We start from the raw sequence: 18,506 nt of genomic DNA, 5'->3' as shown, positions 1-18,506 counted from the left end.
CTTTATTCTCCAGAAAAAAAAATAAATCACGTACTGATGTGTGTTAGATTGGGCAGTTGAAGTTGTTATTAATTATTTTCACCTTATGTTATGGATGCTCTCAATTAAACAGCCACCCACCAAAAATAATAATAAATTATTATTAACACAGGTAACTAGTTCTCCATAAATTACAGGTTTGAATGTCTGTGAGAGGAGAACAGAACAGCTTTCTAGGGTTTAATGGCAACCCAGAATGCGTAACAAAGAACTCTAGAGGGGTTAACGCCCTGCTCCCTGGGGTTTAATGACAACCCCAAACGCTTTACAAAGCCCTGCTACCTAGGGTTTAATGACAACCCAAAACGCTCTGTCACTCACCTGAGCAGTGAGGGCTCTCACCCTCGAGGACCTGCTCAGGGCAGCGTCCCGACCCAAGGCACCTCGAGGAGTTTCCTTGGGCAGTGTCCTGACCCAAGGGGAGAGTCCTCAACCACAGCTGCTGCTCCAGGGGAGGAGCTCAAAATGTCTCCCCCAGGGGACCCCATTTATACCCAGGCCCAATCTGGCCTGTGGTCAATAGTGGCTCCCATCGGCCAAAGGCCCCAATTGCTACGAGCCCCTGAGAACAAAGGCAGCCCAAAGCTGCTACACTTCAGCAGCCAAGAAGCTCCGCTTTCATTGGGCAGATGTACCTACACCTTAATATCTCAGTGGCTCATTTTTTTTTTCCCCTGTAAAATGAGAATATGCATGCTATGTAACCTTATGTTGCTGTTAGGACTATCGTATTTGCAGTCTGTAATACTCTTCCAAAAGTGATAGAATAGAGGGGAGGCTGTAACTCTTCAGTTAGAAGTTAAGAAACATGTCCAACTGCACAGTGGGTAGGGAGGGCACCTGCTGAGCAGCACATAAGAGTGCTGGTGGTTTTGCCCTACCTTGCTTGTTAGAAACCTTCTTTAAAATGTATTGCATAAATAGCTTTCACTGCAATAACCATGGCTCCATTACACAACTGGAAAATAATGTTTTTCTTGCAAAATCAAGATCATGTGCTGCCCAAGTGGAGAATGCACCTGGGAATGTAATAGAAAAAATTCTGAAATTATTCACGTAAGTTTTTATTACAAACACATTCTTCATACAAGGGTGTGTATGTCAGTTGACTAAGATTGCCATGTTTCTTGGGGGTGATAAAATAATATTTCAGTCTTAGAAAAGCATGTAAATATGTTGGGGAAAACAAAATCCCCTGCTGCCAAAAGTTAAGAGTAAAAATGAAGGTGCTGAGAGTATATATATTCATTGCCACAGTGCAATAGAAAGAACTGCTGTGGTAGGACCACAAATAAAATTGGAAATCTGGATGATTAATTGCACTTGCATTCAATGCAAGCTGGAGTTAATTGTCATATTCAAAAAACACATTCTGCGTGTTTAGGCATGTCTGGTGCTCAGTGATACATCACAGCATCCACTGTACAGTGGTTTGGCAAATTGTGAAGAATATCACATTTCTATATAGAAGGCTGATCATGAGCAGAAATTATTATTTTTTTTTGTAGGCACATTAAAGGCTCCTTCTACAGTCCCAAGGGCAGATTTAACAGATGTAATAGTCTTTTCATGACTGCCTGTTGAGGTCTTGTAAAATGGGTCATTTACAGATAGCAGGTTTAAATGGCTTTGTTCTGTCTCAAAAATCATATTGTTTCCATTGAGATGTATTTTTCAGGTTTTCCTCTTGACTTTCTTGCATTCAGTGATGTTCCCCTGACAGCTGTCCTGATGTTTCCCAAAACAAATATAATTCAGTCCCTGCGGGAAATCTTGAATATCAATTCATCAGTGTGAAAATAAGTTCATAAGAGTCCTGCAGCATTAACTTTGTAGTACTGAGGCTAATGATTTATCTCCTCAAAGACCTCAAGAAAACAGAAGTTTTTTCATCTTTTTATAGGTATAGCGCTAAGGCACAGATTGCCTGAATTGTCCAAGGTGATGCAAAAAGTTTGCAGCAGACCTAGGAAGAGAACCTTTATCTCTGGAATACATAAAAGATTCCTTACTCTATAAGAACATCTTGCCTTGCCTATGCTTTTTTTTTTTTAATGGTATTGCTTCATAGTGCTTTTCTAAATTAGCTAATCTTTAATGAATAATGCAATGTTTGGATTTTTTTGTAAGTAGCTGATTTTCTTCACTGTTAAAAATCAAATCAAGCATTTAATAAGACATGGTAATGGTATTTAATAAGACAAGGCAATAAAATTCAATTTCACTAGAGAAAGTAATGAGTTTTTTCAAAGAAATTTTCTGTCTGCTCCTCAACCACAAAGTAATGGGAGATGTTTTATAAATCAAAAAAATAGAAAGGAAAGAATTTTAGGGAAAAGGGTGATGGAGACTTTGTATTGTGTAAGGGAATATTAGCTGTATTTGCAGGTGGGACTTTCCTTAAAATGAGGCAGTGTTACTTCCATGAGATTTAAGAGCAGTTATCATGAGATAGAGAATATGTTTCAACTGTGATAATCATTGTAGACTGACAACAGAAGATGATTTTGCCCTCTACTGAAAATCTAAGAGCCCTGCTAGATGTCAAAACATGACTGTTCACTTTTAGTGAAGAGAAAAAAACAGTTATTAATATTCTAATGTTTAGGAGTTGGGTTACTTGGAGGGTGCTCAGGAAAGCGTGGTTTTAAAGAAAGATTATGCTCACTTTGCAAATGGTGGCATACCTAATACACTGTGCAGGAACAATGGGCACACTGCTTTTGCAGTGAAGATGTCTTCCATGTGTACTGTGAAGTCATGGAAAAGCAGAGGTAGCATCTGGGATAACTGAAAGAATAATGGAGAACTGAAGACAAGGAATACCTCCCTATCTGCCTGTCAGTATCACATTATTTTTCTAATATAGCTAGCCAGAGGCATCAAACAGCTGTTGGAACTTGAGATATGTCGTTGACTGCCAGGTGGCATCAGATGAACAGAAATGAGGCACCACAAGGAGCCAGGCTGAGCGATCAGCCTGCTGTAACCTAGCAGCTAAGGACCTCAGGTCACCATCAGGGAGCAGCATGATCCGGGCTGCTCCCTCCAGGCAGACAAGCTGGGACCTGAGGTCATACTGCTGGGCTGCAGTGCCTGAATGCAGCAGGCACAGCTGGCCCCAGACATGGCAAAGTGATGAACCAGGTGCAGGGTCCAATCAGAGAGCCCAGTCAGGAGACAGGACCAGGGACAGGACTGGTGGCAAGGCTTCAAAGTGGCTTCAAGCCCACCTAGGAGCCAGGGCCAAAGTTAGGGCTGCAGATCAGCTATGGTGTCTATGTGAGGGATCCATCCAGGAGGTGAAGTTGGATATAAGGCTGTGCCTCCAGCAGTGCTCAGGTGAGCCTGAGTGCATGGGCAGGGTGTGGGTGGAGGCCCCAGGGGAGGCTGGCCAGGGCCATTCAAGGACCATTGGTGCACTCATGGCTCTGACAATCACTATGGGCAAGTTGTCTTGGTAGTTTCAAGAATGCAAAAGAATGGCAACAAGATGCATTCTAGGCTGTAGGTTGTACTTGGTAGCTGCGGATTAAGAATAGTAGTGAAAAGAAAACCAGTGCAACTGAGAAATAGTACAAAACCGTGGAGATCTTAGGCCTAGGTCTAGAAAGGATGCTGGTCATCACTGGAAGTATGAGAGAGTGGGAGGAGAGAAAGGTATTAGAGTAAGACCAAGCCTGACAAACTTTCTCTTCCCAAAGTGAAGGCAACAGCAGGGCTGAAGGATATGTAGATGAGATGCAGGAGGATATGCTGTAGGGGAGAACTTTGTAGAGTAGGGCTGATGGTTGGACTCGATGATCCCAAGGGTCTTTTCCAACCTGAATGATTCTGTGACTCTATGATACTGGTCTCCCACCAACAGCCAAAATATTCAATAAGATACTGTTGAAAAGACCAGTACCTTTCAACAAGTAAGACATTTACGTTGTCAGAACAGGGAGATAACTTTTTAAATTCCTGATTTTGGTTTAGATTTTTAGGAATACACTTCTATAAACCACTTTGAATTGCTCACCTGATTCCTTTTTTGTCACTGGACAAATGGCTTGGGCCTCCTATCTGTCAGCTTTATACATGTGCAAAAAAAAAGCGGCATAACACTTGCTATCCTGGAGTCTAAAACACTGTAAGATAAAAGCCATGTGTTTGAGATTTTAGGAAAAAGTTTCCATTAAGTTTTCTTTTATGATGCACTTAAAATCAAAAGATCATTGCTAAATAAGGAATTCCTGAAATTCCGTGAAACAGTATGGCTTAACAACAAAATAAAGCAGATAAAAATTGATGCAGCAGCATCGAGAATCAATATTTATTAGTTCATGTTTCTCATCTCTTTCTACCTTTCATCTTTCATAGCCTTCAATTCTATCTGCATGCTTTGTGAAACACTGCCAGATTTCATCAGCACCACTTTACTTTCCATTTTGTTTCATTTATATAATTCTGTTCTTCTGAAGACATATAAATGAGATTACTCATGTATGCTCTGAGTTGCTTCATGACCAACTGTTTTGTTGTAAGAGATTAAAAAGAACGTCCCCTCCTTCTGTAAGTGAAATGCTGGCTCAAAAAAGAAGACTTTAAATGGGACGTTAGCAGTGTGTGAGTTTAGGACTCATCTTTCACTTAAGGTCAGTTTTTGTTTGCTGAAAAATGTGTTTGATCAGCACATTATTGTGCTTGATACTTCCCTGTTAAGCATAATTCCTTATGCTAGGAAATCTACTGAGTGCAGCACCAAGTAAAATGTTGACACAGATATCATCATAGTCCTTGATATATTAATGGCTTCATCTGGAATTTATGTAGTGTGTTACCTTTGTGCTATCACTTACTGCAGTGCCAAACTCAAGTCATAAAAGCTCATGCTACTAAAAATTATATAATTAGATCTTTGGATATTTTTTCCTTAATTTTATTTTAAAACTGTATTCTGCATGGATATACTTGTTGGTAGACATGTTATGAGGAATACAAAATTATGATGAGAATACTATGTATTTGGTTTTTGCAATGTAGATTATAAATACACTTTCCAGACTTTGTTAAGCATCAGGATCAGGGAATAAAAAGAGAAGAAATAGGAACTGAACTCTCCTATAAGAATATGAAAAATTAAAATTTAGGCATTTTAAAATGAGAATATGGAGCTATGTTGTGATCAGGTGCAAAATTACTTTAATGGAGGAATGAGATTCTGTAGCTGTTGCTGCTGAAACTGATGTTTTTTCATACCTGTGATCTTCATTCTGGTGAAGTTTGAAAGCGGTAATTAGAGATCTTATTGTTCTTGGCAAACTTGGATAGAAAGCTTGAATTACATGGAAATTCTATGAATACAATTTTGAACTTGCATGAGATTTTTATTGTTTGAAATTGCTGTTCTCACACATGGATACATTTAATAAGTTGACACTGGCAAAGTGACAGGAAATTTTTTCTCCAGCTCTGAAAGCTATTTCTCATTTCAGATATGTATGCTTAAAGCGAAGTTTTTGGGGCTTTTTAGTTGATCTTTTACTGGAGGTGAAACTTTCAGTTTGCTTTAGCTTTGTTGAGTAGCCTGGCTGTTAGCTGTGGCTTTTGTATAAACACACACACACACCCCCCACACACACCCCCCTCAACCAACCACCAGGTTCTGTACTGAATATTTGCTTTTCTACTTGACACATTTACTTGGCATCGTCACGTAATTTTCACTTTATATCCTTCCCCATCTGTATGCTTTACAGAGTTTTTCTCATCCAGTGTTTTTAAAGCAATCTTGGAAGTCTGGTCTCTGTTGCATAAAGTGCAAACTATTGGTGATCTGCACCTCTGTAATTTAAGTTCCTTGAAGGAGTTGAATGGGAAGGTGTTGTAAGTTCCCTCCCTCTGAACATAATGGCCCTGGAAGGTATCTCCAGTGGGATACCCAAAGCTCTAGTCTGATTTTTTTTTTTTTTTTCTCTTTAGGTATGTCAATGCCCTATATATTGAATAGCAATGACGACTGTCTTCTAGTGTTCAGGGAGTTATAAGAATGTTTGAGGAATCCTTCCTCTCTAGAAAGGTGTTTGTGCTATGACACTGTTAAGTCTAAACCTGGTAATCTTTCCTGAACACCTAGGCTGGGAATATCCATTTATTGTAACTTTAATTGGATATTTAATCTGATGCATCTATTTAATGGGAAAAAATAAAAAACCCAACTGTTTAATCCCATCCTAAGGTCAGTTTTTAACAGTTATTCTGTACAGCTGCTTTTTAGACTTAATGTTAGATTGAACCTCACTGATTAACTTGGCCTAGATACCTGGTTTTGAAATAACAAGTTAGATGAAAATGCCAGTTTGCACTTACTTGAATTTGGTTAATTTGGTCTTTTTTGCTTAAGTGCATCAATTAAGACTCATTGTTCTAATTATCTTTCACTTCTGTTTATTTCTTCTTACCCTGAAAAGTTTAACATGCATTCTTTCTTTTCTTTTTTTCCAGCACTGTGTGGAGAAGAGAGTTTCTTGTGTGCCAGTGGGATCTGCATCCCAGGGAAACTGCAGTGTAATGGCTACAATGACTGTGATGATTGGAGTGATGAGATCCATTGCAGTAAGTTTTTTAAACACTTCAGTGGTTCCACTGAAGCACCGAATCCACTCAGGGAAATCTAAAAACTAAAGAAGGTTATTGGTACAGAATAGGAGATTTCCATACTTTTTGCATATATTGACATTTGGACTCTCTCAGTTGCCATTGAAGGTGTTTACCTTTGCTCACTGGTGGCAGCATGTGTTTCTGATCTATCAAATTTTATTCCTGGAAGCAGATTCTAAGACTTCTTCAAGGAGTCATGTGGAAATAGGAAGTCTTCCGGGGCATTTTTTTTTTTTCAGTGGATCAATAACATGCATCAGAAGAGCAATTCTGATAATAAACTGAAGACTGTTAGCTGCATCTTTTTCCTAGCCCTTGGCATTGATTTTTCTAAACAGATGGTTTTGCATCTGCTGTAAGTTCTCTTGGCCTCACAACCCTGGATGTGGTTTATTTAAATAAATCCCAGTATATGCTGCATTAGGAAAAAAAAAAACAAAACAAACCAAATGTTTAAGAAAAGTGAATATACATGCTTAATATCATAATTTCTTATTTATTTCTCTGTTGTAGTATATATCTTTAGAGATATGTGTTTTTCCTATATGTTCTTCTGTGTTGACAAAAACATCATTGGACTACTAACACCTTTAGAAAAGCTGAGCAAATGTACAGTAGGAAAACAATGAAAAGGATAAAAAAAAAATAGGAAAACATGGAACAATTACTAATTAGGGACTGTAGTAGGACACGATGCCACAGAACAGTGCTGAGCATTCAGACTTTGGAAAATGTCAGACCTGAGGTTGAGTTCCAGACTGTGCAGTTTAGACTCATCTCAAAAGATTTGTTGTTATTAGTGATTTAAGAGCCTGGGCATTCCAAGACTCACAGAACTGCTTTTAAGGACGTTGCTGATAGATTTTTATCTGGGATACTCCAAGGAATAAATGATGACTTAAATTTCCTCCTGGTCTCAATGTGAATGAGGATAGAAATTGCTTTTCTTTTAATAGCCTACAATTTACTTAATGGAGGTTGATACAATTTCTGTTACATAAAAGTATTACATGTTTTTACCCTCGAATTTTCCCTATCAGTATTAACTTCAGTTTTTGTGAGATAAAAAATTTTAAAATGCCTGTGAGACTATGGCTCCCAAGTTCCATTAGAAATCGGAAAATAAGAAATTAATAATATAAGAATAAAAATATTACATGTCATAAAAAAATAAGCATTATAAATTTTGTGAGTTAAAATTACCTTTAAAAGAAAGCCTGTTAAATGACACAGAGTTTATAGGCAGAGGATGTCTTTTATGAGGATATTGGGTAAGAGTTGGGGAGAGAGGGTGGACTTTAAATAAGAAATTATTGAAATACACAGCAGAAATAGAAAAACTGAAGGACTTACTTGCCTGAAAGCTTATCAGATAAAGATGCTGTGTTTTCTGCAGTCCTTGTCCCTCTCAAGTTCCTAAGTCACCTCATAGAACAGTTTGGTTGAAGGTTATCTAGTCCAACCCCCATGCAGTAATCAGGGGCATCCTCAACTACATCAGGTTGCTCAGAGCCACATCCAACCTGACCTTGAATGTTTCCAGGGATGGGGCACCTATCGCCTCTCTGGGCAACCTGTGGCAGTTTTTCACAGCCTTCATTTTAAAAAATTTCTTCCATATATCTAGTCTGAATTAACACACTTTTAGTTTAAAACCATTGCCCCTTGTCTTATCACAGAATTGTCTAGGTTGGAAAAGACCTTGAAGATCATACAGTCCAACCATATCACGGCAGGCTCTGCTAAAAAGGCTGTCCCCATCTTTCTTAAAAGCCCCCTTTGAGTATTGAAAGGCTGCACTCTCTCCAAGCTGAACAACCCCGAGTTTCTCAGCCTTTTCTCACAGGAGAGGTGTTCGATCCCTCTGATCATTTTCGTGGCCTTCCTCTGGCCCTGCTCCAACAGGTCCATGTCTTTCCTGTACTAAGAACTCCAGAGCTGAACACAGTACTCCAGGTGGGGTCTCACTAGAATCGACTAGAGGGATAGAATCAGCTCCCTTGATGTGCTGGCCGTGCTTCTTTTTATGCAGCCCAGGATATGGTTGGCTTTCTGGGCTGTGAGCGCACATTCCCAGCTCATGTCCAGCTTTTCAACCGCCAGTACCTTCATGTTGTTCTCCACAGGGACGCTCTCAATCCCTTCATCCCCCAGCCTCTACAGATACCAAGTGTTGCCCCAACCCAGCTGCAGGACCTTGAACTTGTCCTTGTTGAACCTCATAAGGTTTACACAGGCCCACTTCTTGAGCCTGTCCAGGTCCCTCTGGATGGCATCCTGTCCCTCAGGCATGTCAACCACATTGCTCATCTTGGTGTTGTTGGCAAAAAAGAAATTTGCTGAGGGTGCACTCGATCCCACTATATATGTCATTGGTGAAAATATTAAACAGTACTGGTCCTAATACAAACGCCTGAGGGACACCACTCATCACTGATCTCCATCTGGACATGGAGCTGTTGACCACTACCCTCTGGATGTGACCATCCACCAACTCCTTATCCACTAAAGAGTCCAGCCATCAAATTCATATCTCTCCAATTTAGAGAAGAATGTTGTGGGGGACCATGTCAAAGGCCTTAGAGAATTCCAGATAGACAACATCTGTAGCTATTCCCTTATCTACTGATATAGTCACTTTGTCATAGAAGGACACTAGGTTGGTGAGGCAAGACTTGCCCTTGGTGAAAGCTATACTGGCTGTCTCGAACCACCTCCATGTGCCACATATCACAGAATCACAGGATCATCAAGGTTGGAAAAGAACTTGAAGATCATCCAGTCCAACCATTAACCTAACATCGACAGTTCCCAACTACACCATATCCCTCAGTGCTATGTCAACGCAACTATTAAACACTTCCAGGGATGGGGACTCCACCACTGCCCTGGGGAGCCAATTCCAATGCCTAATGAGCGGTTCTGTAAAGAAATGCTTCCTAATATCCAGTCTAAACCTCCCCTGGTGCAACTTGAGGCCATTCCCTGTTGTCCTATCACTTGTTCCTTGATTAAAGAGGCTCACCCCCAGCTCTCTGCAACCTCCTTTGAGGTAGTTGTAGAGGGCGATGAGGTCTCCCCTTAGCCTCCTCTTCTCCAGACTAAACATCCCCAGTTCGCTCAGCCGCTCCCCGTACGACCTGTGCTCTAGACCCTGCACCAGCTTCGTTGCCCTTCTCTGGACACGCTCGAGTCATTCAATGTCCTTTTTGTAGTGAGGGGCCCAAAACTGAACACAGGAATCGAGGGGCGGCCTCACCAGTGCCGAGTACAGGGGTCAGATCCCTTCCCTGTCCCTGCTGGCCACGCTATTGCTGACACAAGCCAGGATGCCATTGGCCTTCTTGGCCCCCTGGACACACTGCTGGCTCCTGTTCAGCAGGCTGTCAATCAGCATCCCCAGGTCCCTCTCTGACTGGCAGCTCTCCAGCCACTCCTCCCCAAGCCTGTAGCACTGCTGGGGGTTGTTGTGGCCCAAGGGCAGCCCCTGGTATTTGCCCTCATTGAAACTCCTCCAGTTGGCCTCAGCCCATGGCTCCAGCCTGTCCAGGTCTCTCTGCAGAGCCTCCCTACCCTCGAGCAGATCAACACTCCCACCCAACTGGGTGTCATCTGCAAACTGACTGAGGGTGCACTCGATCCTGTTGTCCAGATCATCAATGAAGATGTTAAACAGGAGTGGCCCCAACACCAAGCCCTGGGGGACACCACTCATGACCAACCGGCAGCTGGATTTAACTCTTCACCACAACTCTTAGGGCCCGGCCATCCAGACAGTTTTTTACCCAGCAAAGCATGTGCCCATCCAAGCTGCGAGCAGCCAGTTTCACCAGGAGAATGCTGTGGGAAACGGTGTCAAAGGCCTTGCTAAAGTCAAGGTAAACAACATCCACAGCCTTTCCGTCATCCAGTAAGCAGGTTGCCCTGTCGTAGAAGGAGATCAGGTTTGTCAGGCAGGACCTGCCTTTCATAAACCCCTGCTGACTGGGCCTGAGCATCTGGTTGTCCCGCCTGTGTTGCGTGATGGTACTCAGGATGAGCTGCTCCATCAGCTTCGCGGGCACCGCAGTCAAGCTGACAGGCCTCTAAGTTCCCAGATCATCCTTCTAACCCTTCTTATAGAGGGGTGACACATTAGCCAATTTCCAGTCTGTCAGGACCTCCCCAGTCAACCAGGACTGCTGGTAAACGATGGAAAGTGGCTTGGTGGGCACCCCAGCCAGCTCCTTCAGCACCCTCGGGTGTATCCCATCCAGTCCCATAGACTTGTGTGTGTCTGTGTGATGCAGCAGGTCACTGACTGTCTCCTCCTGGATTGTAGGGGGGGGGTCGTTCTCCCAGTCTCTGTCTTCTGGCTGAGGAGGCTGGATTCCCTCAGTACGACTAGTTTTGCTATTGAAGACTGAGGCAAAGGTGGCACTAAGCACCATATCCTTCTCTTCATCTCTTGTTACCATGTTTCCTCCTGTGTCTGGCAGGGGATGGAGACTCTCCCTGGTCTTTCTGTTGCTGCTCACATACTTACAGAAACAATTCTTGTATCCTTGATTGCTGAAACCAGATTAATTTCTGACTGGCTTTTAGAACTCCTGATTTCTGCCCTTCATTGCCTCACAGCATCTTTGTAATCTTTGTAATCTTTGTGAGTCACTAGTCCCTTCTTCCAAAGGCTGTAAACTCTCCTTTTCTCCCTGATTTTTAGCCAAAGCTCCCCGTTCAGCCAGGGTGGTCTTCTCTGTCGCTGGCTTCTCTTACAGCACCTGGGGACAGCCTGCTCCTGAGCCATTAACACTTCCTTCTTAAAGAGTATCCCGCCTTCCTGGACCCCTGTATCCTTCAGGACTGTCTCCCCAGGGGATTCTGTCAAGCAGGTGCACAAACAAGACAAAGTCAGCCCTTTGGAAGTCCAGGGTGTCAGTTCTGCTTAGCCCTCTCCTGGCCTCTCTAAGAATAGAGAACTATTATTTCATGATCACTCTGCCCTAGTTGGCCTCCAACCGCCACATCATCCAGCAGTCCTTCTCTGTTCACGAAGAGGAGATCCAGCAGGGCACATTCTGTGGTTGGTTCACTCACCAGCTGTGTCAGGAAGTTATCTTCTTCCACAAATTCTGGGAATCTCTGGAACTGGTTCTGCTCTGCTGTGTTGTATTTCCAGCAGATGTCTGGGAAGTTAAAGTCTCCCACAAGAACAAGGGCAAGTGATCGTGAGATTTCTCCTAAGTACCTATAGAATATTTCATCCACCTCTCTGTTCTGGCTGGGTGGCCCATAGTAGAATCCCACTACGACTCCCTGTTGGCCTTCCCCCCGATTCTAATCGACTATATGTTGCAACTTAATTGCCACCCACATAGAAGATCAATAATGGCTAATGGTTCAAGGGCCATTCTGTGCTAGGAATTTATGTCCTTAACCCAGGCCCCAGGCCGACAACAGACTTCCCTAAGAGGAGGGTCTGTCCAGCATATTGGACCCTCTGTTCCTCTCAAAAGAGATTCACCTACAACTACAACCTGTCTTTTCTGCCTTGTGGAGGTGGTTGTGCTATAGAAGGTAGGCCTTTCTGACCTTGGCAACACCTCTGGTGTAGATGGACCATCATCCATTGACTGGCCTTCCTCATCCAGAGCCTGTACAGAGGCACCTGGGAAGGTGATGTGGGCAAGGAGGGAGTTCACCTGCTGCCTCAAGCGTGGACTTGCCTCCATTCATTCCTTTATTTTAAGCTACTGCCTTCTGCCTGGTGAGGAGAGGATACAGGATCCCCTTGATCTTGTTTTTTTCTGGTGGCTGTTACTGTTTCTGTCTCAGGGAGGGCAGAGCCTGGTCCACCTGTCTACCTCTTTTGCAGACTTCCTGATGCTCCTTAACCTTTCTACTTCCTCTTATAGCTCTGCCATCGAAGTGAGCAGATGGTCTACTTGGTCACACAGCTGTTACCACTACTGCCATCTGTTTCCAGTGAAAGGCTCTGGCACACCCTGCAGCCTGAGACCTGGATGGCTGCATGTTTTCATGGGAGCTCTGTCTGGGTTGCCACATCCATTCTGGGGAGTGCAGAGGACATAGCTTTCTGTTGGGTGGATACTGTAGCTAAGCTCCTTCTGAGACGGTGATGACCACCAACTGAGCCCACTTCTTGAGTTGTTAGAATGATGACTCTCTGCCACACAAACTGCTGTGCAATGCTCTGGTTGCTGGCCCTCCCTAGGCTGACTTTTATAGGTGTGGATTGGCCATGGTTGCTCTGGCAATGCCTAGGCCTTGTCAGCATCTTTTGTGAGAGCTGCCAGCTCCTGGCAAGTCTCTCTGCTGCCCTGGCATTTCCCTGTCTCAGGAACCAAGATCTGCCACTCCACTGCAGATTGGGACGACACTGGCACAGCTCACCTCGGTGACTGACTGTGATTAGAGGAACATTTTTACCAAAACTTATTAAAACATTGAAGTACACCATTAAGACACTCGGGACAACATTACTGTTACCTTGTACTAGTTATTTTTATTGCCAAGTAATAACCTGAAAATGATGGGTTTTGCACAGCAGTGAAAACTGATGTTTCCTGGTTTAAATTAAACACACTTTTAAAGGTACGTTAATTTGGGATATTTGGTTTAGTTTTCATTATCTTCCATTTCAGAGTGCTACAAAGAAGAGACCTTTGGGCATATCTGCTCAGACAAAGGCCTCAGCCATGTGTGAGGTCAGCTATGTTCTTAATCTCCTTGGAATGAAGAGGTTTCTTTTTCTATTGAGAAAAAAGTAAAGCTACTAAACTTCAATTAATGAAAAAGAAATGGCAAAAATTATTAACAACCCTGAAAATATATTTTCAAGTCCAGCCAATGTATGCAAGTTATAAGTGTATGAGTAGTTTGAAGAGTCTGCCTTATTCCTGTAGGGATCATTAGAGATAACTGAAAGCTATAATTGTATAATGAATTAATAATCAAGTTTATTAAATAATTGATTTCTAATTGCTAAAACACTTCTCCTGCAATCAAAGTATATGCTACCAAATCTAAACCTTATCCTAGGCTCATTCATAAGAATTGTAAACAATTGTAAACTTCAGTTTCAAGATAGTTCAATAGTAAATTTCACAGAGACTGACATTTCCATAATAATGAAAATATTCTGTACTCCTGAAAATTTAGTTGCTATTCACCATTTAATTATTAAATATTTGGCAATATTTAGCAATATGTGAGAAAGAAAATGAAAATTTGACTTTTTATTCTTTGTTCTATTTTGTATAAACTGAATTATGATTGCTAGTGCTTACACGTAGCTTTTCAGTATTTAATAGGACCCAGAACAATACATGGAAAAGCTGTTCTCTTCTTCTTAAGTCCGAACTATATTTGTTCATAGGAAAGTTTTATATAGCATGAAATTTATTTTCAAATTTTTGTTGTTAACCTTGAGGATGGAGGGAATGAAGTATATGAAACAATAGCAGCAGATTTGGCTTAGAGTAAACAGCATTAATGCGTTGAAGAGGATATCTTGGTATAAATATATGGCTCACTTCTAGTCTAATGTTTGTTGCATTGATTTCTGGGGAGCTGTTTTCTCTGCATGAGAATTGTAAACAAAGACTGTGGGCAATATAGATGGGTAAAAATATTTGCTCTCTGTTCTAGCAGACAAACATGTAGCAGTAGATTGTTTAGGAGTAAAAATTACACAGAAATGCGAGTCTTTCTACTAAAGGAGATATGGAAGAGACATATGAGAATCTTCACTATTTTCATGAGTCAGTCAGAGCTGTGAGGAGAATCTTTTCATTACAGTTACTTCCCAAATGAGGTTAAAAGGTTTTTAAACTCAAAAGGCCAAGCTTTATTAGAATGTAAAAGAAAGAGAAAAATCCTTTAACTGAAACTTGATAAGGCAGAGGATGAAATAAAAATGAAAAGGATTGACAAACAACACTACCTTTGCTGACTGTGGTCTTGAAGGTTGTGTTGGGGCTTGGTTGCAGTCAACTCAGGAGCTGTTTTTCTCAGCAAATTCTGTTCTGTGTTCTTTTGACCTTGGAAAGTTTCTTTAACTCAGTGGACCCCTGTCCATTTGTTTGTTTCCTGCCCTTTCCAACTTTGTTTCAGTCTTTGAAGTGCTTCAGCTTCGCTCCTTGTTGAATTCTTGCTCTGCCTCCTCTACTCTGTAAAAGCTGTAACATAGAACTGCATGCAATCACATAGGTTTCTCAGAGATGACAGTAATGGTACTGATACTTAGTTTCGGGGAGAGAAATAGATTTCTCCCAGCTGTACACAGTATTGGAGTCACAGTAATTAATTTCTTTCTGTTATATGTTAATGAGATGGATTGAAAATTGAGGTGGATTGAAAACTGGATGAATGGTTGGGCCCAGAGGGTGGTAATCAGAGGCATGAAGTCTGTTTGAAGTGCAGGAACTATCAATGTATCCAGGGTCAATACTAGGCCCAAATGCATTCAACATCTTCATTAATAACCTGTGTGATGGATGGGGTAAACTATACCCACAGCAAGTTTGCTGATGACACCAAACTGGGAGGAGTAGGCTGTCACACTGGAGGGACATGCTGCCATCCAGAGGGACCTCAACAGGAGGGAGAAATGGGCTGACAGGAACCTCATGAAGTTCAACAAGGGCAAGTGCAGGGTCCTGCACCTGGGGAAGAACAGCCCCCTGCGCCGATATATGCTGGGGGCCGCCCAGTTGGAAAGCCGCTTGTCAGAAAAGGGACTGGGGTTCCTGCTGGTCACCAAGTTGAACATGAGCCAGCAATGTGCCCTTGCTGCAAAGGCTAATTTTATTACCAATATCTTGAAGAAGATTTATGTTAAGACTGTTAGATTTTCATCAAGTGACTCTCATTTCCTTGCGAGGAAGCTTGTATTCTTTTTGTTTACCCTGTCTGTGTAGGCCTGAGAACTAGGTCACTGCTGCAGCTACAGAGGTATGAATGTAAACAGGAATGGGGATGTGGGTGAAAGTTAAACAGGAAACAACATAGAAAAAGACAGCTTTGTTTCATTTGCATGAGGAGCAATGGAAGTATAGAAACTGTCAGAGTTACAAACTAATCAATAAGGATAAAGGTTGCCAGAGTACTTCACGCTGTTGCATACTCAAAACAAGTAATGTTTAGAATTTTACTCTCAGCTGGCTATTGTTCTGCTTACATGAAACTAGAATTTAAATATTTTCATTTAGTTTGAGGTTTTTGGTATTTACTGTTTCATGCCTTTTGTTCTTTTAATGCTGTTGGCTACAAAGCTCATGTCTCAGCCAGAGTACTTTATGTCCTGAAGCATCATCCTTCACATTGTGTTATAAATTCTGTTTGGACTTTCTGAGATTATGTGAAACTTGTAGAAAGCATGAATACTTCTTGGGGGGGAAGGGGAAGAAGTGATTCATGTTCAAGTTCTAGAGTTGAGGTTGGTAAAGCCTTGAGAAACTTAGAGCACTCACCTAGGAGGCGGAACACTTAGCTGACATTGATTTAGAGGGATAGAAACCCTACTGCACCTTCTGGGACAGGGCTGCACCTTCCAGTGTGTAATATGCTTACTTAGAAGGATACCCTACTTTCAAAGTGGGATGTGCAATCATGAACGCAGGAGTCACACACCAAGAGGGAGAAGCAAGCGGTAGCATGATTCTGTTTTTTAGTGGTTGACCATCACAGCTGAGGGGAGAGACTTGTGTTCTAGTGCCTGCTCTTGGAGCCCTTTCTGTATGTTGTTCAGGAAAGAGCTCATTTACAATGCCCACATATTGCAGTAAGAAAAGGCACAAAGAACTTCCTTGATTCTAATGGCATAGCTTCAACAGGAAGAAGGGATTGTCCACCCAGCTGTTCTATATCCTAGAATTCTCCCTGGAAAAGACAGATGTGAAGAAAAAGCCTATAGGAAGGCAGTGAAACTAGGTCACCCACTTTCCAACTGTGTTTTTAATCAAAAGTTATTAATGGGACTGGACACCACTAATCCTACTTTCTCCCCCCTTACCTAATTACAATGTAGATTCCATCCTTTTATTGAACCTGATATTATTCAACCATTTTGGATATTCTCAGAGAATATTTATCAGGGCTTTACTGAAGGCCTCAGCCATGGAAAGAAAGGCTAAACCCACGTAGGGCTGACAGTGCTAAGAATTCTTTGATGAGATGGCATCAGGGCAAATTGTGCTCAAAACTGCATAAAACATAAAGCTCATTTGAAGCCATTGTAAGATCAAAGGTGGGCCCAAAACCAGTGTTTGGGGATCTTGACTTTGCTGTTAGAAACTTCAGCTCCACCTAACAGCCACATCAGGTGCTCAAGTAATCTAGCCGATGAAACCCACAACTTTTCGTGTATAAATTAATAAACATTTTGGTCCATATGTGTAACCAGAGCACTTTCTCCTCATGGTATTGATCAAAAAAAGAATTGGAAGGAACAGAATAAAAATGTCTAAAAATTGCTTTTGATTTTTCTTCTTCTTCCGTATTAGATTCTAATAAATTGGTACACATAGAGTATTAATGCAGACCTATAAATTGTAGGGTATCTTTAGCTAATTTTGTTTTAGTCAATACATTCCAGTGTTCATAGTTTATTTGAATGTTCTAATGTCATGTTAACATTTTACATTTGTTTTGTAGACTGCAGTGATGATGTATTTCGTTGCAACACGGGAAAATGCCTAAATTATACCTTTGTTTGTGATGGATATGATGACTGTGGAGACCTTAGCGATGAACAAAACTGTGGTAAATGAAAGTTTTATGCTTTTCTAAAGTCTTTAAGATAGCACTATTGCCTAAACCAGCAATCTTTTTCCTTAAACTACCAAACAAGCAATATGCCCTGCTGTTATTCTTTCTGGGCAAAGTAAAAAGAGCTCACAAATTCCATATGCAATTTAAAATGGTTTGAAGGAGAGTTCTGGGCTAATCCAAATTTTGAAGATAGTGGTATTTTGAAGAAATACTTTCATTTGCAATTGGGTTTAAAATAATTCAAGATCTTTTGATTGCTTTCTGGCTAACTTGGCTAAATTTAACTGAGATTAAAGCAAACCATAAGAGAATATACACTGGTGATGCCAGCTGTTTTATAGCTGAACGTTTTTTACATAAGGTTTATATTGAACTTCTATGTTTAGATGATCAAATTCTGTTTCTTTCAAATTCTGTTTTCAATCAACTTTGTACGTTCTGCCTACGCTTAACTTTTGTAGGAAAAAAAATGAAGTTTTGCTATAAAAAAGAATAATCTTCACATGTATATATTGGCGAACTTTGAAAGCCTTATTTTTTCTAACTTTTGCTCCTGGAACTACACCTGGAAAAAAAATGAAGTACTCTAAAATAAATCTTTAAAACTTAAAATATTCTCACTTATTTTCTTTTGCTTTTCTAAGAAAAAGCACATAAAATTTCAAAAATAAAAATAAAGACAATTTTTTTTTCTGAGATTTGCTTTATATTTCTTCTGCAAATTAAACATATGCTAAGATATTTCACTAGTTTTTGTCATTTTGGTTGTTTTGTCATTTTTATAATGAACTGTCTTTGACTAAAGACTTTTAAAAACGTTAATCTGAATCCTACCATTCCTGTTTTGAGATCGGTTTTTCTATGTAAAAACTTTTTGTACAGGCTATAAATGGGTTTCACAGCAGATTTGGCAGATTGCATTCTGTCTGTGCTCCCTATTTATTGTGGTGTAAAGTCAGCCTGCTCAACAGAATGCTTTTCTCTGTTTGTGGAAGCATCTGGATAAAAAGAGTAACATGAAGATTGTAATACTTTGTAGATGATTATGGAAA

At 41.0% G+C, this 18,506-nt stretch overlaps 1 protein-coding gene across 1 annotated transcript in view; it reads left to right on the top strand.

Moving 5' to 3' along the window:
• The window catches only part of CORIN (corin, serine peptidase), a 159,363-nt gene that overhangs the window by 89,372 nt on the left and 51,485 nt on the right, over positions 1-18,506 (top strand). The window contains exons 6-7 of the mRNA XM_026846970.1: positions 6,526-6,636; positions 17,338-17,445. Coding sequence (XP_026702771.1) covers positions 6,526-6,636; positions 17,338-17,445 — 219 coding nt within the window. The remainder of the gene's footprint in view (positions 1-6,525; positions 6,637-17,337; positions 17,446-18,506) is intronic.

Source organism: Athene cunicularia, assembly GCF_003259725.1.
Source record: "Athene cunicularia isolate RWA chromosome 4 unlocalized genomic scaffold, athCun1 chr4_part1, whole genome shotgun sequence".
NCBI classification, from domain to species: domain Eukaryota; kingdom Metazoa; phylum Chordata; class Aves; order Strigiformes; family Strigidae; genus Athene; species Athene cunicularia.
The sequence above is the reverse complement of the archived record's forward strand: the minus strand, read 5'-3'. Positions and strand labels throughout refer to the sequence as shown.